Raw genomic sequence first — 20,160 nt, forward strand, 5'->3', positions numbered from 1 at the left:
TCCGCACTGCAGATAGGAACACAATTAGCTGAAACGGACATAGAATGTTCACTCAAACTTTGCGGAAAACCTCTCCCTAGAGTCAATGGGAGATTTTCTATTTCTTTCAGTGAGATCTGATTTAATTCTGATAGAAAATAAAGTATTACATGAAAGATTTTGAAAATGAACAGAGAATAAATTTCAGGTGTTTTAGAAAATAGGCTCTTCATCTTCCCTTAATTGGTTTTATAGCTAAAGAGGATTGATAAATGTTATTGCTGTTATAGCATATATTAGAATATAGATGCAGGACTACCAGTATCAAAACTATCATTGTAAAATATTCTGTAATACTTCATAAATGATCTGGAACATACAAATAAATAGATTCTGGTTTACAGAGCATAAGTGTACTCATATGAAAATGTCTAGACATTACTTTCCATACACCGATAAATGCTCAAAACCCAAAAGACTTCTTGTTACAGTAATCAAGAGATGCATTATTTCAAATACAAAACAATTTAAGCATTCTATTTATAGGTGATTGTCACAATTATGTTTTTTACAGGATATGCCAAGCACCTGTTATAGTGTTCCTATTAAATAGGAATAAGGTTTCGGTTTGAAATGGGGATTACTAAGCCTGATTTACACTGGGGGAAAAAGGAATTTAGTTATGCTTTATATTTACAGTGAATGAAGAAGAAAAGAATAGAAATAAAAACTTACAGACGTGTTCAATTTTTCTTTTCAAAGCTTTCCTTAAATACCTAAATGGATCATTTACTTAAATTTATAAATGAGTTAAGCAATACATGTATCCCCAACTATATAATTCTTTTCGATCAGCATACCTTAACAAGTTTCATGAGATGGTAAAGGTCTTCAACCTCATCTTCCTGGCATGCCGTATACACTCTTCCCATATTTACACTGGTACCCTTTATGAAACCGCGATAAAGTGGCAAATCCAACGCATCAGCATACAAGTCAACGGCATGGTGTCCTACTGTCTGATACATATAGCTGTCCAATTCATCAGTCCGCCCTGACACAATTAAGAAACAAACACATTAGGTATATTATTTCAACAATTACAGATAATAAAAAAACTACAAAGCACTGAGAGAATCTAAATGTTAATATTTTTCAGTTCACAAACAGATGTTTGGTGACAATACCGCTATAAACACAGAAAGAAAAAAAATAGATTTATCCACCCAACAGACGTATGGAGAGGAAGACATCTGTCACAAACATGCTGCCTATTTGCAAATTGTGGTGTCTTTTCTTCTTCCTGCTTTATCCAAAAATCTCATACCGGTCCAATTCCGCCTCTATTTATATGGTAATTTCAATAGGAACACAGTTCAGAGGCATAAACCCAGATATATTTCAACATACTTGGAGCACAAAATTTGTGCAACTTTGAGAATAAGCAATAGGTTGTCAAAATTTACAAAAACTTCATTGTTAAAATTGTTATCACGGTTATCACAAAAGAAGATATTATTTCTGCTTAAGTAGAATAAAAGCAGACCACTATAATGTTTTGACATTGCTTAATAAACAAAAAGCTGCTTCCTTAATCAGGAGAAAAAATTAACCGAATTTTCTTACAAGCAGTTTGTAGCTAGCAGATGAGAAAAAAAACAGCTAAAATGCAGACATCATGGATTAGAATTAAATCTAAAACTACAAAATAAACCATTTACATATAATCAGATAATCTTTCAAATGGATTGATAAAATAATACATCATTATTGGTGAAATCTCCACTTTATTAAAAGCTAACACAGTTCACTATTTTAATGCTAATTTCTAAAACTGGTACTTTTCTGAATTCACATAGAGACATCAAGCATTTCTGCTATATACCTAAGCAGTACATCTTGCAAAGAAAAAGGTCTGTAACATTGGTCAAGAAAACTAATTTGTGATGTAACAATTAGGTCATGTCACATTTGATGCCACACAACAGATATGTTTATGCTCAAAATAGAGAAAATCCAAACCCTTAATCTCAACTAACCAACCTAGAGCAGATGAGTTGATTTAAAACAAAATTCACCATTTTTCAACATACATCAGTATGACAAGGTCTTTAACTGATATTCTGTTTAGAATACAGAGTTTCTTTATTAATTGAGACTCTCCAGGCAACAGTGGTACAAGATAAAATAAAAAGAATGACATTGAATCCGCTATTGCCTGAAGCACCTCAATTAACTTCCTACAAAATTTCCAAATACACACTTAAAGAGAGCATTTTATTATTTTAATGACAATTTTCTACATTTCTGATGTGGATAAATTAGTTTAAAGACAACATATTTCAACAAGATTAGAGATTATTATGTCCTAGCTACCCAGAAAACAAATTGTTCCTGTACTCCCCTAGCATTTGCCAGTTCTGTCCGTGACTCATTTGTGATGGCAGCTTCCTTTTTCCTTCACTTTCTGTGTATATTCCTACTATACAGTTACTAGATACCACACTTAATCTCTTAACATATGTTGAACAGTCAACCTATGTTAACATACTTTAACATTCTCCCCTACCAACTGGGAAACAACTCACTTGCTTTCGAGTCTCATTTCAAATTCGATTTAAGGTCTAGTCCAGCACAAAGTACTCAGGTCACCACCAGTGGCTACCTGAGCTTTTTCCATTCTCTTTCATAGAAATAAGTCTAGGTGGAGCCTGTGAGGAACTGATATCCTCTATCACCTCTTAATATTTGTGCTACTGAACTCACACAATCACTTTGTTTAACACCAGGATATCTGTATTCTCCTTTTCAAATTGTGTAAGGCTTGTACTGATCTTGTACTGATGTTCATCTTCTTGTGGGCTTCTTTCCCTTTTGAGGAAAATTACATTTAATACATCTTCATAACATTTTCTTTACCTATTTTAAGTTTTCTATATTAGCCTTCAATATGCAAAACTATACAAAAACACATAAAGGGACTTAATTCAGGCACAGTTGTGCCTCTGTTGTTTATAATAAATATATATATATAAAATCTCCTAGAACAAATGTGGTTTTCATACCTGTGTTTTCAGCAGGTCTTAAATTGGCTAGAGCAACAATCTGATGCCCAGCAGCAACACACTGCATCATATTATAACAGCTGTCTTTCCCACCACTGTTAGAAAAAGAAAACAAAGGCAATTAAAAGCACTGATAAAAGTCTTAGTCCCTTATAACTTTTGCCTAACTGCTTAAAAATTAGCATCATCAGAGCTGGTTATAAAGTTTTGAAATATGAAAAGAGTTGTAAAATATTAGCAGTAGAAAAAGAATGATTTCACCATACATTTACTATATACATTTAGTGCCTAACTACAGTATCCATAAAGCACATAACCAGTTCTTATTATCAATCTGAAAGGTTCCAGGACAAACAGCCACTGACACTGGAAACCCTTCAAAGACTGTCTTCTACTCCAGAGACAAATTACTCTGTGCTAGATAACCTGGATCAAAAAACCAAAATCTGCTCCCGAGTTGCCAGCATTAGCATTCTTTTTAAATTAGGTCTGCCATGGAGATGCGGTGCCCAGGGACAAGGTTTTGTGGTGAAACTGGAAGTGACAGGCTCATGGTTGAACTCAATGTCTTAGAGGTCTTTTCCAACCTTGCTGATTCTGTATTAGGAATAACATTTCACCTTTGTGGGATATTTAGCCTAAACCTTCAACATTTTAAATGTCCTTCCTAGTCTTTAAAACTTTAATTATTACAGGTAGTAATTTCAGTTGACACTGCATTGAACATACACATTTTTTACTTACACATTTGCACATTTTTTGCAGCTAATTTGCATTTAACTGCAAATAAAAAATATTACTGCTAGCAAAAACCGACCAAACAGACATAACTATATTCTTCTCTGAGACTAACAGCTGATACTCCAACACAGAAACTACAATTAATTTTGACATTCATTCAGGACGTACCAGAACCTTTTTGCACTATCAGTAGGGAAAGAATCCTGCTCTCCTGATGTAACTGAAAAAGTACTACTCATGGATTTTAATCACTAGTAAAAGAAATATTACAATCAAATGATAAAACTAACAGTACTCTAGAATACACACTGTTCAAAAGAGCCATGTTTGGACTCTTGGCCTTCAAAGTACAACTACATATGGAGATTCTGTGCAGCTTCTTTAAACACCATGGCACAAAAATCAGGGCAGAAACTGGAACAGAGATCTACACAAGCTCTATGCAACCACATCTTGTCTTAGAATCACTGAGACATGCACAGGAGAACAGACAGTATGAGCAGTCCTTGCTACAACAGACCATTGGTTGCCTTGTGACCACACTACTGCTATTCCTACCTTCAAGGGGGCTGTAGCAAGGGGAGGGTTGGCCTCCTCTCAGGCAACTAGAGACAGGACAAGAAGAAATGGCCTCAGACTGCGCCATGGGAGGTTCAGGTTGGACATCAGGAAGAATTTCTTCAGGGAAAGGGTTGTCAAGCATTGGAATGGACTCCATTCCAATGTTACCATCCCTGAACGTGTTCAAGAAATGACTGTATGTGACACTTAGTGCTATGGTCTGATTGACAAGGTGGTGATTGTTCAAGCAGTGGACCTCTTGGAGGTCTTTTTCAACTGAAATGATTCTGTGATTCTGCAACAAACTTACTCAGAATTTCCAACATAAAGTCTCCCTTTTTATCTAGCCCTCTCTGCAAGAGATTGATAGTGCTTTACAGGAATGTAACTACATAGCTATTCCCCTCAATTTCTGCTTTTATCCATCCTAAAATTCTGTATGCTGTCCTTCATTTGCTGAGTAAACCTGAAGTAGCAATAGTATAAATCACATGGCATCCTTTCATACCTAATGGATTTTCATAAAGCAGCTGCTTCTGTTTCAGTGCTATAAAAGTAAATATAAGTATGAAAGATACCTCATTTGAGGCCCTGTCTCTTGCTTTGATATGCTTCTCATGCATACCTACAACTTTCTTCTAACCTATATGGCCAAAAAAAAAAATTTAAAAATCATATATTCATTAATTCTGCATACTGTGCTTGATAGCTTGAAAACAGATTGTATTCACTTCACAATGTAAAATTTCAGGCTTAAGAGAATCATAATGAGACAAAGGCTCTTTTCTTTCTCAGAGACTTTATGGGGAAAAATAAGTCTCTCACTAGTTCTGATTTCAGTGACAAATGCGACTTCAGAGAAAATAATTATGTGACATTATATAATTGCCTATGCCATTTACAGTATTTCAATATTTAAAAAAAAATCAAAAATTAAAATGGCACTGGAATAAATGTATTATTTCCAAAAAAACAAACATATATAAACACACACACATATACATACATACATATATATATATATATATCTATAATATATATATAAAAAGACATTTTAAGATGAGATTACGTTCGCATTTACCACATTAGACCACCAATTACTTGAAGACTGGTTTTGCTCAGTGGATCACATGCTACTGTACTGTTCTTTATTTATTTATTTATTTATTGCTGCTTATCATAGCCCTAAAAACTAACAGTAGCAAGAAAGAAAATGAAATGGTGCCTACCTACAAGGCCTTCCAAACTAGCTGTAAAACACATCATGGTTAAGACCAGTGAGGCCAGACAGCCCATGCTATGGGAGAAAGGTGCACTTAGCACAGTCCACAAAAGAGAGATGAAGGCAAACACCGAGGTAAGGCTGGGAACTCCTCTCAATTCCCATCAAAAAAAAAAAAATCACAGGGCTTTTTGGTAGAAAACTCCAAAGTGGGGCCACAGTCACGGTTCTTTTGACAATGTTGCAAGTATGTTAACAGGCAGGTTTATAAACAAACAAAATACCAGATAAAAAACCCCACAGTAACCTTAAAGTTATGAGCCCATAAAAGACTTCTGACCAAAATTCCCTTCTATAGGCAAGTGTAACCATTTACAGTTAAGACAATTCTAGAAAATTAACGAGTTGAAAAACATCGTATTTCAGGTTGAAGACTGGCTTTAAAATGTCTGTGATTTAGCACAAAACACAACAGAGGGTTTACCCCATAAATACCACCTTAAAGCAAGACTATCAACTTTAAGTGTAGCCAGCATTTTAGAAGGAAAAGAAACAGGTTAGTTTTATATATAATCCTGACCTTTTCAAAAGCAAGAAGCACTTTTCAAAACCTTTTGTTCCCCTCTAACCTTTGAGGTTAGCTCTGTTACAAAGATTGCACACTTTGATGTCTCTTTAAAACTCTTCTTAAAACTATTACTGAAACTAAATCCATCCTTGTAAAATAGCCCATTAAAATAGCAATTGTGTTAAAACCCTGGTTTTAGGATTTTATTCCATCCTGCCTTTTAACACATTCCTCTGCTTAAAGAATATCAAACTAAGTAAACCTGAAAGACAAAATCTTATCTATAAAGCACGGGCAAGCACCAAAGTGGATTTTTCCTACTCTGTATTTAGGCAAATCTTGAAAACCATAGATAACATTTCCTGTATTTTCTCCTATTTGGATAATGTTTGGAATGATTTGAAATTGTTGTGGCCAAACCCGAGTTTCAACAAGGTTTGATATTAGACAGTGCTTGAAAGAATTTAATACCTTAAATATTAAGGCTTAAGTAAACAGCTACTGCACCCAAAACCAGAAATACACTGCTCAAATCTGCACAATCCTTTTCCATTTGCAGGTTTTCTAGCTTGTTGTTTTTTAACTAAGTATTGTTTCTCCGAGAAAAGCACACGTCTGTCCTGGCTAGAAAATTTCAATGTTTCTAAAAATAAATAAATAAATATTTACATTGCAAGAACTGTGGAAACTGACAAAAAGCAGCGGGGGCGAGGGGAGCTTTGGGACGGCAAACACAGCAGCCTCAGATAAGGCTGTGTCCAATTCCAACTATTTAAACAAGTGGCTTCGTCTTTTAAAAATGAAACCTCTCTCAAAAGACTTACTAGAAAAATCCACTACCGTTAAGAGTTCAAGAAATTTATCCTGAGAGCTTAAGATGCTTGGAAAGCAACCTGGAAACAGCTGCCAATGAGCAGCAACCCCGCAGGGGCGCAGGACACGCGGCCGAGCTCCCGCCGCGCTGCAGCCGGGACAGCCCGGGGGAGCGGGGCAACGGAGACCAGGCGATCAGGGCAAATGGCTGTGCGTGTTAGTTGGGGGGCGTTTATTTCGTTGGTTGTGGAGGGATTTTTAGTTTTGTTTTTAACAGGCAGAAGTTCTTAAGCGTCTCGGAAACACGGGGGGACTAGAGGAGAAGCTGCCAGAGTCTCCCCATGCGCGTAGGCAGCGACGGCAGAGCCGGCAGCCGGCTGGGACAGCGTGCCCAGGGCAGGGGAAGGGGGGCGGAAGGAAACGCATGGGCGGGAAGGGCCGGGCGGGAGGATTTCCCAGACGGCGCTGGGTGGAGCGCGACCCCCGGGCGGGCACGTCTTCCCCCCGCGCTCTCCCTCCGCTTGCGAGACGCCCCCGCTCGCTCACATGGGCGCTGCCTCAGCGCATTACCTGATCAAAGCCACTACTCTCATCTTGGTCACAGGTCGGGGGCGGTAACACTCACTGGGAGGTGCGCGACAGCCGGGGAGCGCAGCGGGGAAGGAGCCCGGTCGCCGCGGCCGCCCTGGGCCGCGGACGCCGCCGCCTCCTCCGATGCTGCCGCTACCGCTTGGCCGCTTCCCCCGCCGGTCCCTCCTCCCGGGGCAGGCCGGCAGACTGCCTGCGCAGGCGGCACGCTCGGATCCCCGCCGGCCCCCCACGCCCGGGAGGCGCTGCCGCCGCCGTGGTGCTGCGGGCCGGCCGGGCCGGTGGGGGCGGGCGCGGCGCGGGGGCGGGAGGGCCGCGGCAGAGCGCGGCGGGCGGCAAGAGCGCGGCGGCGGAGGCAGAGCGTGGGGCACCTATGGAGGGCAGGACGGCCGCGCTGGCAAGCCCGGCCCGGCCGTGCGACAGCATCGCCCAGCGCTCTTGCCGCCTTCCCCACGCCCGCACGTTGCCTTCGGTCCTTCAGCGAAGAGCCCCGGACCTGCAAGCGACTGCTGTGTAGGGAACGGGGCCGACCGAGGGAGGCCTCCCCCCACCCCCTGGCGTGACCTCCGGGGCACTGCGGGCGCAGCGCCAGCACCATCAGCGCGGCCCGGGCAGCGGGGCCGGCGGGACCCGCCGCGAGCGCGAGGGTTGCCGCGGGGTCCAGAAGTTGCCGCGGCCCGGTTCTGGTCGCGGCTCCCAGCGGGGCGGGACAGGAGAGCCGACCTGGCCAGCGAGAACAGATTGTCCATCTGCACCCTCGGCTTCAGCCTCTGCATACCGAAAATCTGATCTTGTCATCTGATTCTTCTTTTTTGGCCAGTTTTTTGAGCAATCCTGCCACGAGGCATATAACAGACACTACTGTAGGTTTACAGGCTGAGTCAACAATTAAAAGTTTACCCGGGTGTCCAGTCTCGACTCCAAACACAAGTTTTATCTCTTCCATGTCACAGAAGAAACCTGTGGGTTAATCTGCTGAGGAAACTGAATCACTAAGCTAACTTAAGGAATCCTATGCCTACCAGATAAAGTCATTACTGGTGGTATTGTGGCAGTGTTTTGAGAAGCAGTTTGAGGGCCCATCACTGTCCAGGCTTTGATTCAAAGGGCCTGTGAGTCTAAAAAGGGGCCAAGAAGCCACTGAGGCGCTGTGCTTGTCCCCGCTGCCCCTGCACACCAGGCTCCAGCCAGCCTGAGTCTCAGGGCCAGCCTGTAAACTGGCAGTGACCGGACCGCCGATTTATTGCCCCTGTTGAGTTTAGTTGCAGAAACCACTGCAGATACAACAAAAGGCTTTGTTCTCAAGGCTGAGGTGAATGTTTTATGCACTGTTAGTGCTAACTTATCAGTCCCCTGTAACATGATACTATACAATGCTGTATAACAATTTGTACCACTCAAGCTTTACACAAGCTCCTTGCACACAAATGGTTGTGTATGAAGGTCCTAGGAAGAGAAAAGATGGAAGAAAATATGCCAGGAAAAAGCATTTTGTTATAGCAATATATGGAGCAAAATAAATGCCTAGTGAAACAAATAGGGTTTTTTTAATGTAGAGCTCATGAAACAGTTTGAAAAACCAAGTTTTTTTAAAAGATGATTTTAGTGAGCACATGATTTGTACAGTAAATTGCTGTAAAATAGCAGTGGATAATTATGGGCAGATATGAAGGTGATGATGCCTTCATAAATAAACTTTGAAAAGTTAAGAAGTGACAATCAGTATAAAACTTATTTGATAAGTTGGAAAGAGTGAACACAACGTGTATTTTTCTGCATTGTAATCATTGCAAAAAATAGGTTTTGAAAAATAAACCTGTGGTTCATGCTTTGACCATCACAGGACAGCAGTTACTAGAATATTTGACATGCCTTGGAATAACTTACAGGACAGTTCAGCTTCCTGCTAGTTTATTGATAATGACAAAATGTGTAATTTTTGAAAGCTTTTCCTGCTCTTCAAAACAGTTTAGGTGATCTAAGGCTTACTTAGATGTGAAACTCTGATGAAAGGGAATTTGGTAGGAGTTGAGGCTTCTCTTTTTGACTTGGAAAGGTAATGGAGACCTGAATTGAAAGGGAGATTTTAGCAGAAATTACTAATTTGAATGAAGCAATACTGCATAGTATGTGAACTAGTAGAAAATAACCACACCTCTGAAGAACCAAAAAATGGCAGACCACAGGTATTTGATTTATTAACAAAAAAAGTAAAAGAGTAAGGTAGTTTTGTCATAATCACCTCTATACTTTCTGTATTTGAATAAAATATGTTTATTATAAGAAATAATTCAGCTACTACTTGTGAATGCTTAAAAGATGCTCATTTACAATACTTAGCAGTGATACGTGGAGAGTCTTAAATCATGTACATAAGTTATTCTGCTTTATAAAATGGAGAGGCCATATAATCTGTAGCTTTCATCAAGCAGCTTTAGAACGAACATTCAAAGATTTGTAAAGATTTCTTCTACGTAGCATTGTTAGAAGCCCTGGAAAAGAGTGATTGTGAACTCCTGGATTTTTGCAAAAGTCTGTTATTATAAATCTATTCTTGATACAATGGTGCTATTTTTTCAGCAGATGATTCTGTTGCATTCAGTTTTACAGCTTCCAAAGAAATCAAACTTCCACTTACAAGTCAGACTTGTTTGAAGTAGAAGTTACATATGACACTCTAAGACCAAAGTCTGCTTCATTAACTAGTGAGACTGGAGTTTTTATTTCCATTTGATGAAGAAATTCAGTAGTTATTTGCACAAATAAAAAATTGAGATTTGGCTCCCAGCATTTGTGAACTATATCAAAATTGAATTAATAAATTGGGGTTTCAAAACAGGTTTTCCCCCAAAAGATGCTGTTTTCAAATGATGTGGAATACATTTGGTGAGAAAATCTGTTTGCTCTCATTCACCTGATGGAATAACTGGTGTAGTGTCACTGCTCTTAAAATATTCTGCCATATAATGGTGGACAAAAGATAGTGCATCATCTGTCAAGATGCTTGCCCCAAGACATTCGGCTGTACTGCCACAGCAGCTGAAACAATAAAATCCCCCAAAGCTGCCTTTTTATCTTGGGGAAGTACTGGCTAGTTTGTACAGAATGCCTGCAATAGCTCAGCGTTTCCTTTTCACCCTTTTCTGCCTAGAAAGTTGAAATAATGATAGTGAATTAATATAACTGGAGGAACCTGTCAGAGGATTAAAAAATGCAAGGCAGTATCCCTAACGATCTGGAATAGTTAATTAAGTTGTCTTATAAATGAGTTCCAAAAATAACTTACTTTCAGTAAGTTATTCTGAGAAAGAGTCGTTTTAGCATACCTGAGCTGCAGTGCCTCTTAGAAAAGGGCCAATTATCTGGTGATTGGCAGTTAAAGGTGAACTAATGAAGTTCTTAATTAAAAGATTTCCTATTATAATAACCAGTAAGTAATAGAATACTGCATATATAAAGATGATGTAATGTTAAAAGAATATTTCCATTTTGAAAAAAAAAAAGAGAAGATTTTGAAAATCATCTCCTCCTTTGCTTACTGTGCCATGTCCAAAACGGAATGTAAGGGTTTTCAAGGGTGTAGCTGGCAATGTGCCACTATTGCCCCTCATTAGAGTGTCCAGCTCTGACTCTTCTACAGTCAGAGGTGTTTTCATCATCTAACGGGTGGCAGAGTTTTTGCTGTTCTTGATATCCAAAGCTGTTTATATAATACAGAAAAACCATTTGAGATTTTACAGGAGAATATATTGGACATTATAACGAAGAAACTGACTGCAGAGATCCTTTAACTGCCTGTCACTGACAACTTTGCTGAATTTTCACTTGTTTCACTATAAATAGGATCTTACCAATTCATCCATTAGATAAACTGGAATTAAATTCTGGGGAAAAAATTCTAGTTTGGCAGCATGAGATATATTGGCATACTAGTAGGGTCTGAATGAAAGAAATTTCTCAGGCAGCGTATCTCCCCATTCAGATGTAGAAGGATTCAAAAGTTCTCCTGTCTACATTTCTACGGGTCAACAGGTATAAGGAGCATTGCTCGAATGCTGCATGTTCCATGATACATGTGTGTGAGGCCCAGGATAAACCAGCCTGTTATGACGAGCTTGAGCTGATCACACTGATCCTCCCTTTTTAGACAGAAGTAGACATACATTGACTTCAGGCTGATCTGCAACCATTCACACAGGTATGGCCCTGGTGATCAGCACTGTATGTGAGGAATGACTTGCTAGGCCTCTGAGCTCCTTGCTTTTTAGTGCTCCATATAAGCACTACTAAATATATATACAGCTAATTCTGTAGTTCTGAGTTCTGATAAGACAAGGCTTGCCATTGTTGTAGGTAATTTGACTTGTTTCTGCAGAACTATGAAATTCAGCAACTTTGTCTTTTATATACAATTTTTGAAGACTCACATCTGTATTTATTTACTATGAGAGAAACAGAATTTAGCCCAAGGTAGCATTATATAGGTTCTTGAGTAATAGGTGATTGCCCTATTATGATGCCAATTTTTCTAAGCTTTTGATGAACTTAATTTTCATTAACCAATCTACCAATCTTTAGAGAGTCAAAAGTATAAAATTAGCCTTATACCATCATGCCTCTGTCAAAATGACCAGTGTTTCCATTTCTGTCATGCGCTAGTGCAAGCTAAAATTAATATTCACTGGCAACTGAACAGTTTCTTCACTTGACTAGATGAGTTTTCAGTGTTTGAGATTTTTATTATATTAGTAAAAGCACTAGCATTAATTACCACTGAGAAAAACTGTCACGTGTAACTGGCAAAGTCACTCATTTATCTTTTTTCTCTTCAGCTTAATCCATGATATTTAAATGTATTTTTCTCTATATGAAGTCTCTGAGTACTTTCAAGGGGAAAAAATATGTCTGACAACCTCCAGATCATCAGAAAGCCTGTAAGTACCAAAGGAGTTTTTTCCTACATATATCTATTTTGCTTGCAATTACAAAGTTTGTGTGGATGTTGTATTTACAGGTTTAAAGTACTTCTACATTCTTCTGTCTTTTTCGGATTGATAAAGAAAAAAATAATTTTTTTTTAGAAAGAAGAACTTCAATTTTTTAAATTTGTGTGTTTTAAATAAAAACCAAATGTGAGACGTATTCTAATATTACATTGAAAAAGTAGATCAGAGATAAGTTTGTTGTAAAGAAGTACATGCACAAGATTCAAAACCAAGTCCCTGTTATCTAATATGTCATGTTTCATGTGAAGTTATATTAACTGTCAGTGAAGACTGAAGATGGAAGTTTTGGCGCAATTCTCTATGTTAAAGACTATGATCTCCTATTAACCATTTTAGGGAAGGAGAAAGAGATCTTTTAGGCTCAATAATCCTTAGTAATGTGTTCATCATCCAACAAATTTGAATCTAAAACTATAGGCTCTAATTTATTGGGAGTTAGCCATCTATATGATGGCTGCAAAACACCCAGGAAAAATGTGGTCATGCATAATAACCCATGATAACAGAGAGAAATTAGCTATCTAGTTAATGAGTTTAAGCTACAGAATCTTCTCCATCATGATGAGCTAAATCACTGGGATCTTCTAGGCGGAAATGACTGGGATATTTTTACACAAACACAGAAATACAGAGAAACAGTTTTCAGTGAAAAGAGTCAGAAAATTGAACTGTTGCAATGAAAATCTAAAATGGAACTACAGGCTCTTATTTTAGTGGTATATAATTTGAGGTCATTCCTCACTTACTAAATGGTTCTGTGGTTTATCATTGATTAAGAACATTTGAGTAGGTTAAAGCTAGTGAGTTTCAAGGGAATAAGCAAACAGAAAGTTTTTTGGCCCATTTGTTTCACTGCAAAAATCTTCCCATACCATAAAATATTTGTAACAGAGCTTTAAGTAATACAAATAATAAAAAGGATTATTTTCTTTCCATTCTGCTGTTCCTATTCTGTTCAGTTTTGCAGTACAAATAATATTAATCACTTTAACAATCAAAACAGTTTTTAACTGTGTGACATTTAACTCTTCATCTCAGAGTTAGACTTTTCAAGAAAGAATTATTCTGGTAAGTATGAAGCTGTTTTGACCTAATTAGCAAAGTGGTATCTTAATTATGAGTGATACAGAGAAAGCATTTTATTACTGAGAAAAAGCAACAAGTCAGTTGTAACTTTCAATGTCCCATTGAACTTTATGACATCATGTGGAGTATAAACCACATAATCTGCCTCTGATTTTGAGTCCTGAAGGAGGGGTGTTTGTGACAGTGCCCTTTGAAATAACACTGACACTTCAGCTCCCATGTCAACATCATGCTCTAATCAGTGCAGTCTTTTTTGTTGCAGGGTCTTCCACCTTATAATTGACCCTGACATATGCTATTCACTCTACCCCTTGGCTTTGGACATATAATTCCTGTCATGGTAAATTATTAGGTGACAGAGCCTGCAACCACAGGGACCATTGCTTAAAATCATGCTATGCAGTAAGCCCTGAAGTGACCAAATTCAAATCTAACTGGAGGGGAAGAGGGGATCTAGTCTTTGATAAAACCAATATTCTTTTCACTTCTATATAGAAAAATGTCAATTTCCATCATCCTATGTATTACTGAGACAAATAGTGACAATGCTATTTCTGAAACAGGTTAAGGAAAAGTCCAAAAGCCTTTACCAAACTCAACATACTCTGAAATGAGGAAATTGTCTGTACGAGCGTACAGTATGCATAAAAATTAGATTACACTACATTTGAAAGGCAGATGAGAGTTTAAGAGTGACAAGTGGGCAAGTGCTAAAAATAAGGGCGTGTAACTTCCTTTCCAACACTGCTTTGTCTGTATGCTTTCTTTGATGTTGCTTAAGCCTTGAAGTAAAGAAATACTTTTCAAGTCTGAAAGATACTTCTGATTACCATACTGATAAGAGCTGGTTTTGAACAAAAAGATCCCTTCTTGTCCCATTGATTCTAAGATTAGCCTGAGAAACTGGGCAAAGGAAAAAAAAAGGGCACCTGCTCTCAGGTTTTCATATGATCATTATGATTTTCAAAACTGTGCAGTTCTGCAGTCATTACACTACAGCAATAACATTAAAAAATTGTTACAGGAATGAGTTGATACAAACAGAAATTTACCATCCATCTGCAGAGACCGAAAGGCAGGGTTATGAACCACTGGTTCATTTCTCTGTCCACAGTCAACTATGCCATTAACGCAAAGGGATAACTATCCCTGGTTTTTGCTGTATGAACATTGATTTCAATTTGCTAGTTGTCATTGTCTGCTTTGGTTTGGGTTTTCTTAGTTTCTTGGGTTTGGGGTTTTTTTGGTTTAGTTTGTTTGTTTTGTTTTGTTTTTTTGTTTGGTGGGTTTTTTTGTTTTTAATTGAAGGGAATTTTAATAATCTGTAGTCTTTTCAAGTCACAAATTATCTACAGGAATCTTCCACTGGTTTGTTTCACTGTTGATGATTTACTTAATTGTTTTATCTGTAAGAACACAGCTTAGAAATAATCCTTAAAATACCTTTGCAAATCTGCTGTCTTACAAGTAATACAAGATAAAATATTCAAAAAAGTGTGATTTGGTGATACCTTTATTGCAAATCTTAGCCTGAATAAACACAGCTCTAATTAACATTCATACAATTATCTAAGTATTTTAAAATCCCATCTGTCATAATGATGTATACATAGTATAGCAATCCCAATAAATACCAAGCACATACAATGCAAGTGCTTTTCACTTAAACCATAACACTGATTAATGATGGAGTATTCTGAACCTCTTGTACATATTCTGTATTTTAGTTGTATGGTTTTCATAACATATGAACACCTTCCTCCTAAAGTACACAGTCCTGCATATATCTGGGAGCTGTTAGTCCAACATTGTTGTTACTGTGTGCAATATCCAAACAAGTAAACTTAGGAAACGACTGATTTAGCTACATATGGGTGACTTCATCAAGTTGTATAACCCAGCTCAGGTATTTACAAGACAAAAAAAATATATTTGCTGAACATACTAATAGGTGCAAATATTAAATTTCCACACCTTCCGGATAAAGAAGTGGTGTTCCTAACATGCATTCTTTTATCTAACCTGCACGTATCACGTAAGATCCTAAACATTACTTCATAGAAGAGTTAATTCAGCTTTCAACAGGCGGCAGTCTGTGAAACAAAGAGAATAACTCCTAGCTGGTTTAATGGTTTAAAGCATGATTGAATGTACTAACAGGGTTCTGTGAAGTACTCATTTCAATATACATAATGTATATTTTAAATATTGCATCTCTATATAGGTCTCATCCTCTAAATAAGTGGAGCATCTCTTAAGAAGCAGAAGCAATAGAGCCCAGAAATACTGAGACAGCACCAGTGGTCTGAATCTTGAAATTTTATTTTCTTGTCAATAACTTGTTGATTGTTGCTCCATCGTTCCTTCTACTTCTGCTGCCCTATTTTCAGTTTCTCTGTAAAGTGACATAGCTATACCTCACAGAGTATTTTGAGATTTTTGGGTGTTTACAAGTGTGTAAGTTTCAAAACAGCCTTGTACCAAGTATTTTAAAAAGAATCTTTTCATAAACATTTTAACTCAATTGTTCTAAAAATCATACTTATTATTTAGATCATGGCAATTAAGGTAAATACTTTGTGTCTAATGAATGAGATAATTTATAATCATACAAATTTATAAGATTAGCTCATTTTTAATGTTTATATGCACGTCCCTCTGGGGAGTTATTGAGGGACATCACAAGCAGTGTTTAAATCTCATCACGGCAACTGATTTTTCTTGTGCTCTATCAATAACATACTTGCAAAACTGCCAGATGGGGAGAGAAACTGCAGTGAAAAAGTAATAGTGAGGTTTGTAGTACAGGAAAAAAGAAACAGACATGAGATACATGATTTAACAGCCTAATTTGAGTAACTTTAAACATTTGACAAACTTCTTAAATAGAAACTTTGCATTGATCTCTCTGCAAGGATGACAAAAGAAAAAAGTGAAAAAAGTCATATAGCTGAAGCTGACAGAAACCCTAATGAAACACAATTAATAAGGAATATAAAAATGGTAAATATGTGAATGATAAATCTTGTGGCCAGAAGGACACTATAAGCTTTGCATTGAAAATTTCTAATACGGTATATCCAGTCTCTCTTTCTTCCATTATGGATAAGATTGGTAAAAAACCAGTTTTAAAAAACTTTATTCTCTCAAGCTCTTATGTATGCAACAGCATTAAAAGCATTTAAAGACAGAAAACTTGTGAAACCTCTGTGCATTTTTTAACCCATTTTCAGGCAGCATTAGATCAACAACAGAAATAATTGCTGTCAGTTTGTACTTTTTGACCAATAATTCTCTGTATTTTCTGCAAGGAACTTGAGTGATGCAAATGACCTTATTTTTACAGCATGCTTTTATTAAATAGTTTATTATTTTGGCAGACTAATAAAGATTTTGGTATTTGCTTTTATTTGCAATAATATTACCACGACATAAAAAAGGATTTTATGTTCTTTTTGAGGAACAAGGAGGATAAAAGTGTTGATGGATAGTGCAACTAAGGCATCAGCAATGAGCTGGAAATGAGACACATAAATATGAAAGCAGAGCTAAGAAAATAGAACTGCACCCTTGGCCTTTCTTAAAAGAACATGCACATGCTATGGTTCATTCATACAGTTACAGAAACTCCTTTTGTTTTCAGTGAGTCAGTGAAAATATGCAGACTAAAATATTACTAAGGTTCTCAGTTGTTTGGCATATTTCAGTGGTTAATGTAGTTGTGAAATGTTTCTTAGAGAAATAACTGTTGATAGTGATTATGATTTTTAGATGTGTATTTTCTCCTAAGTATAAATTCTTCCCTCTTTCTAGCTATGTCTTAGACAAAGGTGGTGAAACAATACCAGTTTTCAGTTTTCCCTTTTTTGCCCCCCACACAGACCTATTTTTTCAAAGATCAGAGTTGAGACCTCATAGCCAGAATAGGCAATGACACACAGATTTTAAAAACAAAATTATCAGTTCTCTAAAAAAAATCCCAGGAAGCATAGAGACTTTCATTTCAGATTGAAAAAAATGTGACTGTAGAATTAATTCTGCAGTAATCTGAGCACCTTAACAAGAGGTGGTGTTAGATGCAAGAAGCAGTGCTTAAGAGTTGCTCAATGTATTTTATAATCTGAGCCTCAGTTTCTTAAGTAAGGAACATATTGATTCAAGCAAATAATTGAGTATTCCTTACAAATAATGATATTCACTTAATCTTAATTGTATTTAGAGCCACCCCTCAAAAAGAGTCAAAGCAGAAAAATGTGAACAGAAAAAAATAATACATTAAAAAAAAGGTAAACAGGCAAACAAAACTTCACCTCACTGGAAATTTGTTTGTTCCATTTGTCTTTTCTAAAAGGCAGCCAATAAATAGCAATCATGAAGTATGTTCCATAGAAGAATAAATCTAACAATTAATTATATGTCAAGGCTTAAGAATCAAAAAACTGCTTATGCCCATTGCCAGTCATTCACTCCCTGTCAGTAGTAGTTCACATCTTTCCTGGGATGGCATCCAACCACAGTGGCATCTAAAATATAGCAGGCTATATTGTTACAGTTGGAGGTGAAATCGAAAGTTGCACCAAACAGAAGTGACAAATTCACATTGCTCAGTGTTGCCTAGCAATAAGAGATGAGTTTATTATGAACACTTGACTCTATATCCATCGCAAAGAGGCTTTGTATTCACACCAAAATGCCACTAATCTTACAGGCAAAAGGGGCAAAAATAGGATGGGCAGAAGGAGGGAACAGTCACAGTAGTCTAAGTACATTCTGTATTTCAAGATTTCTCTGTTTCATGGGAACTTGCTCAGGAAGGAAAAGCAGACCCCTGTCTCCAGCTGAACTCTTGAGCTTGGCCAGGTAGTTTGTTACCAACCTTAATCGTCCTTTTGAATACCTTCAGAAGTGCTGTTTCATTAGTAATGTGGTAGTAGTTCAGGCAGTTCAAATACATTGAGTCTTCAGTGAATGTTCTTGAGAACAGTAGTTGTTTTCATTGTGCAAAGCTTTCTATTTGCTTCAGCTTTGGTTTGTTTTTTTTTGTTCTTTTGTTTTTTTTAATGGAAAGGCACAGGTCATCATTATATGGGAGAACATTTATTTCTATCTTGGACATTAAGACCATGTCTCTCAAGGTATTAATTATCTAACTGTTCAGATAAATGCATTTTTCAAGAAACGTTTAGGCACTCTTGAAGACCTTACTGGCTAGCCACACACATATTTAGGCACATATTCCATGTTAAAAATCCATGCAATGGCTCCTATTGAAAAAAAAATTCTCTGATAACTGATCTGTTTCTGTGTTTTTATGCCATCTGCATTTTTGACAACTGAATATTTTTGACAGCATGGGCCATTGTGCCCAAGTTCACATCAGTTTTTTTCCTCTTTTTTTTAACATCATGTGACTACATATGTAGCAAAAAATGGGTTATATCATATTTTGCTTTACAAATTTAGGTTCACAGTGGATTTTTGAACTGAGAAAAATTGTAATATTTCTATTATAAGGGTGCATTTACATTATAAAATAATAAATTCATTAAATGCTATGTAAGTACATTGAAGTTACAAAACAGTCGTGATTTTAAGAAGCTTTAGAAACAAATACAAAACTAAGGATGATAGAAATTATACAGTTTAGTTTTAATAGATGAAGTATAGATAAAAATTGCTCTCTTATGGATTGTTGAATTAAATATGATAATACAGAATTATCTCTTTAGCTTACATGTTCATCTAGAGAAATTAACTGAACCTGTGAACATTTGAGAGTATATTTTTGTAATTTTTGTGCAAAATGAAGCTATTGTCTCAAATTGTCACTTATGCAGTTAGCTTTGCAGGTAAAACACCAAGCTACTTGCATTTTGTAAATGTTTTTGTAAAACCTTTAGTAACTTTGGTCCTTTCTTTATTTCAGATTCAATGTGTTACAAACAAACATATTCCACCTGTTACAACAATCTGGCATATTACTTTCTTGATACGTGATGATACAATACCTCTCAGGTTTGCTGAGTAGCAAAGAGAAATGTAAGCAAATGAAAAGGTTTTCCACTTTCACAGCTTTTTTCTTCTTGGGGTTCTGTTTGTCTGAGAACTGTATGAATAGAAGCCATATTTTATAGTATTTCTTTAACCTCTGCCATCTGGTGTAGGTTAGTTTTTCCACTGCCAACATATCCTAGAGTCCCCAGTACCAAAATGCTTAATTTCTAAGTAAACATTTGGACTTTATAAATCCAGTTAAAAAAATAGAGCATTATTTTTTTTAAACTATATGTTACATTTGCCCCTACTGATGACATTAATAAACACAGTTACAGGTATGAGGGTTTAAAAGCTTCTAGCCATGCCTGTGTTCTGTAGCAGACCTCCAGAGATGTCAGGTCACCTGACATCTTTAATCACCAAGTCACGCTTAGTTATCAGGAAGGAACTTGAATATTCGTTACTGACCTGAAGTCTAAAGTTGAGTCAAGGGATTTGCATCACCATAGCAAAACCTTCCAAATCAAGCATGGT

The 20,160-nt window shown here is 37.2% G+C and overlaps 1 protein-coding gene and 1 long non-coding RNA gene across 9 annotated transcripts in view; one reads left to right on the forward strand and one right to left on the reverse strand.

The window, feature by feature from the left end:
• The window catches only part of DPH6 (diphthamine biosynthesis 6), a 200,990-nt gene extending 193,176 nt beyond the window's left edge, over positions 1–7,814 (reverse strand). For 3 of the 8 annotated variants that reach the window (XM_071558024.1, XM_071558023.1, XM_071558030.1), the window contains exons 1-3: positions 7,520–7,814; positions 3,045–3,139; positions 840–1,033 (exon numbers count right to left, since the gene is read on the reverse strand). In XM_071558024.1, the coding sequence (XP_071414125.1) occupies positions 840–1,033; positions 3,045–3,139; positions 7,520–7,542 (312 nt within the window). In that variant the 5' untranslated portion in view covers positions 7,543–7,814. Of the gene's footprint in view, positions 1–839; positions 1,034–2,745; positions 2,827–3,044; positions 3,140–7,519 lie in introns of those variants that run through there. The other 5 variants (XM_071558027.1, XM_071558025.1, XM_071558029.1 and 2 more) reach the window with 4 other exon arrangements.
• Positions 7,815–7,821: 7 nt separating this feature from the next.
• On the forward strand, positions 7,822–19,661 carry LOC139673069 (uncharacterized). The gene is made up of 3 exons (XR_011698044.1): positions 7,822–8,400; positions 12,370–12,471; positions 19,556–19,661. It is a non-coding gene; the product is annotated as an uncharacterized lncRNA (long non-coding RNA).
• Positions 19,662–20,160: the final 499 nt, after the last annotated feature.

This window comes from Pithys albifrons, chromosome 6 (assembly GCF_047495875.1).
Source record: "Pithys albifrons albifrons isolate INPA30051 chromosome 6, PitAlb_v1, whole genome shotgun sequence".
NCBI lineage: Eukaryota > Metazoa > Chordata > Aves > Passeriformes > Thamnophilidae > Pithys > Pithys albifrons.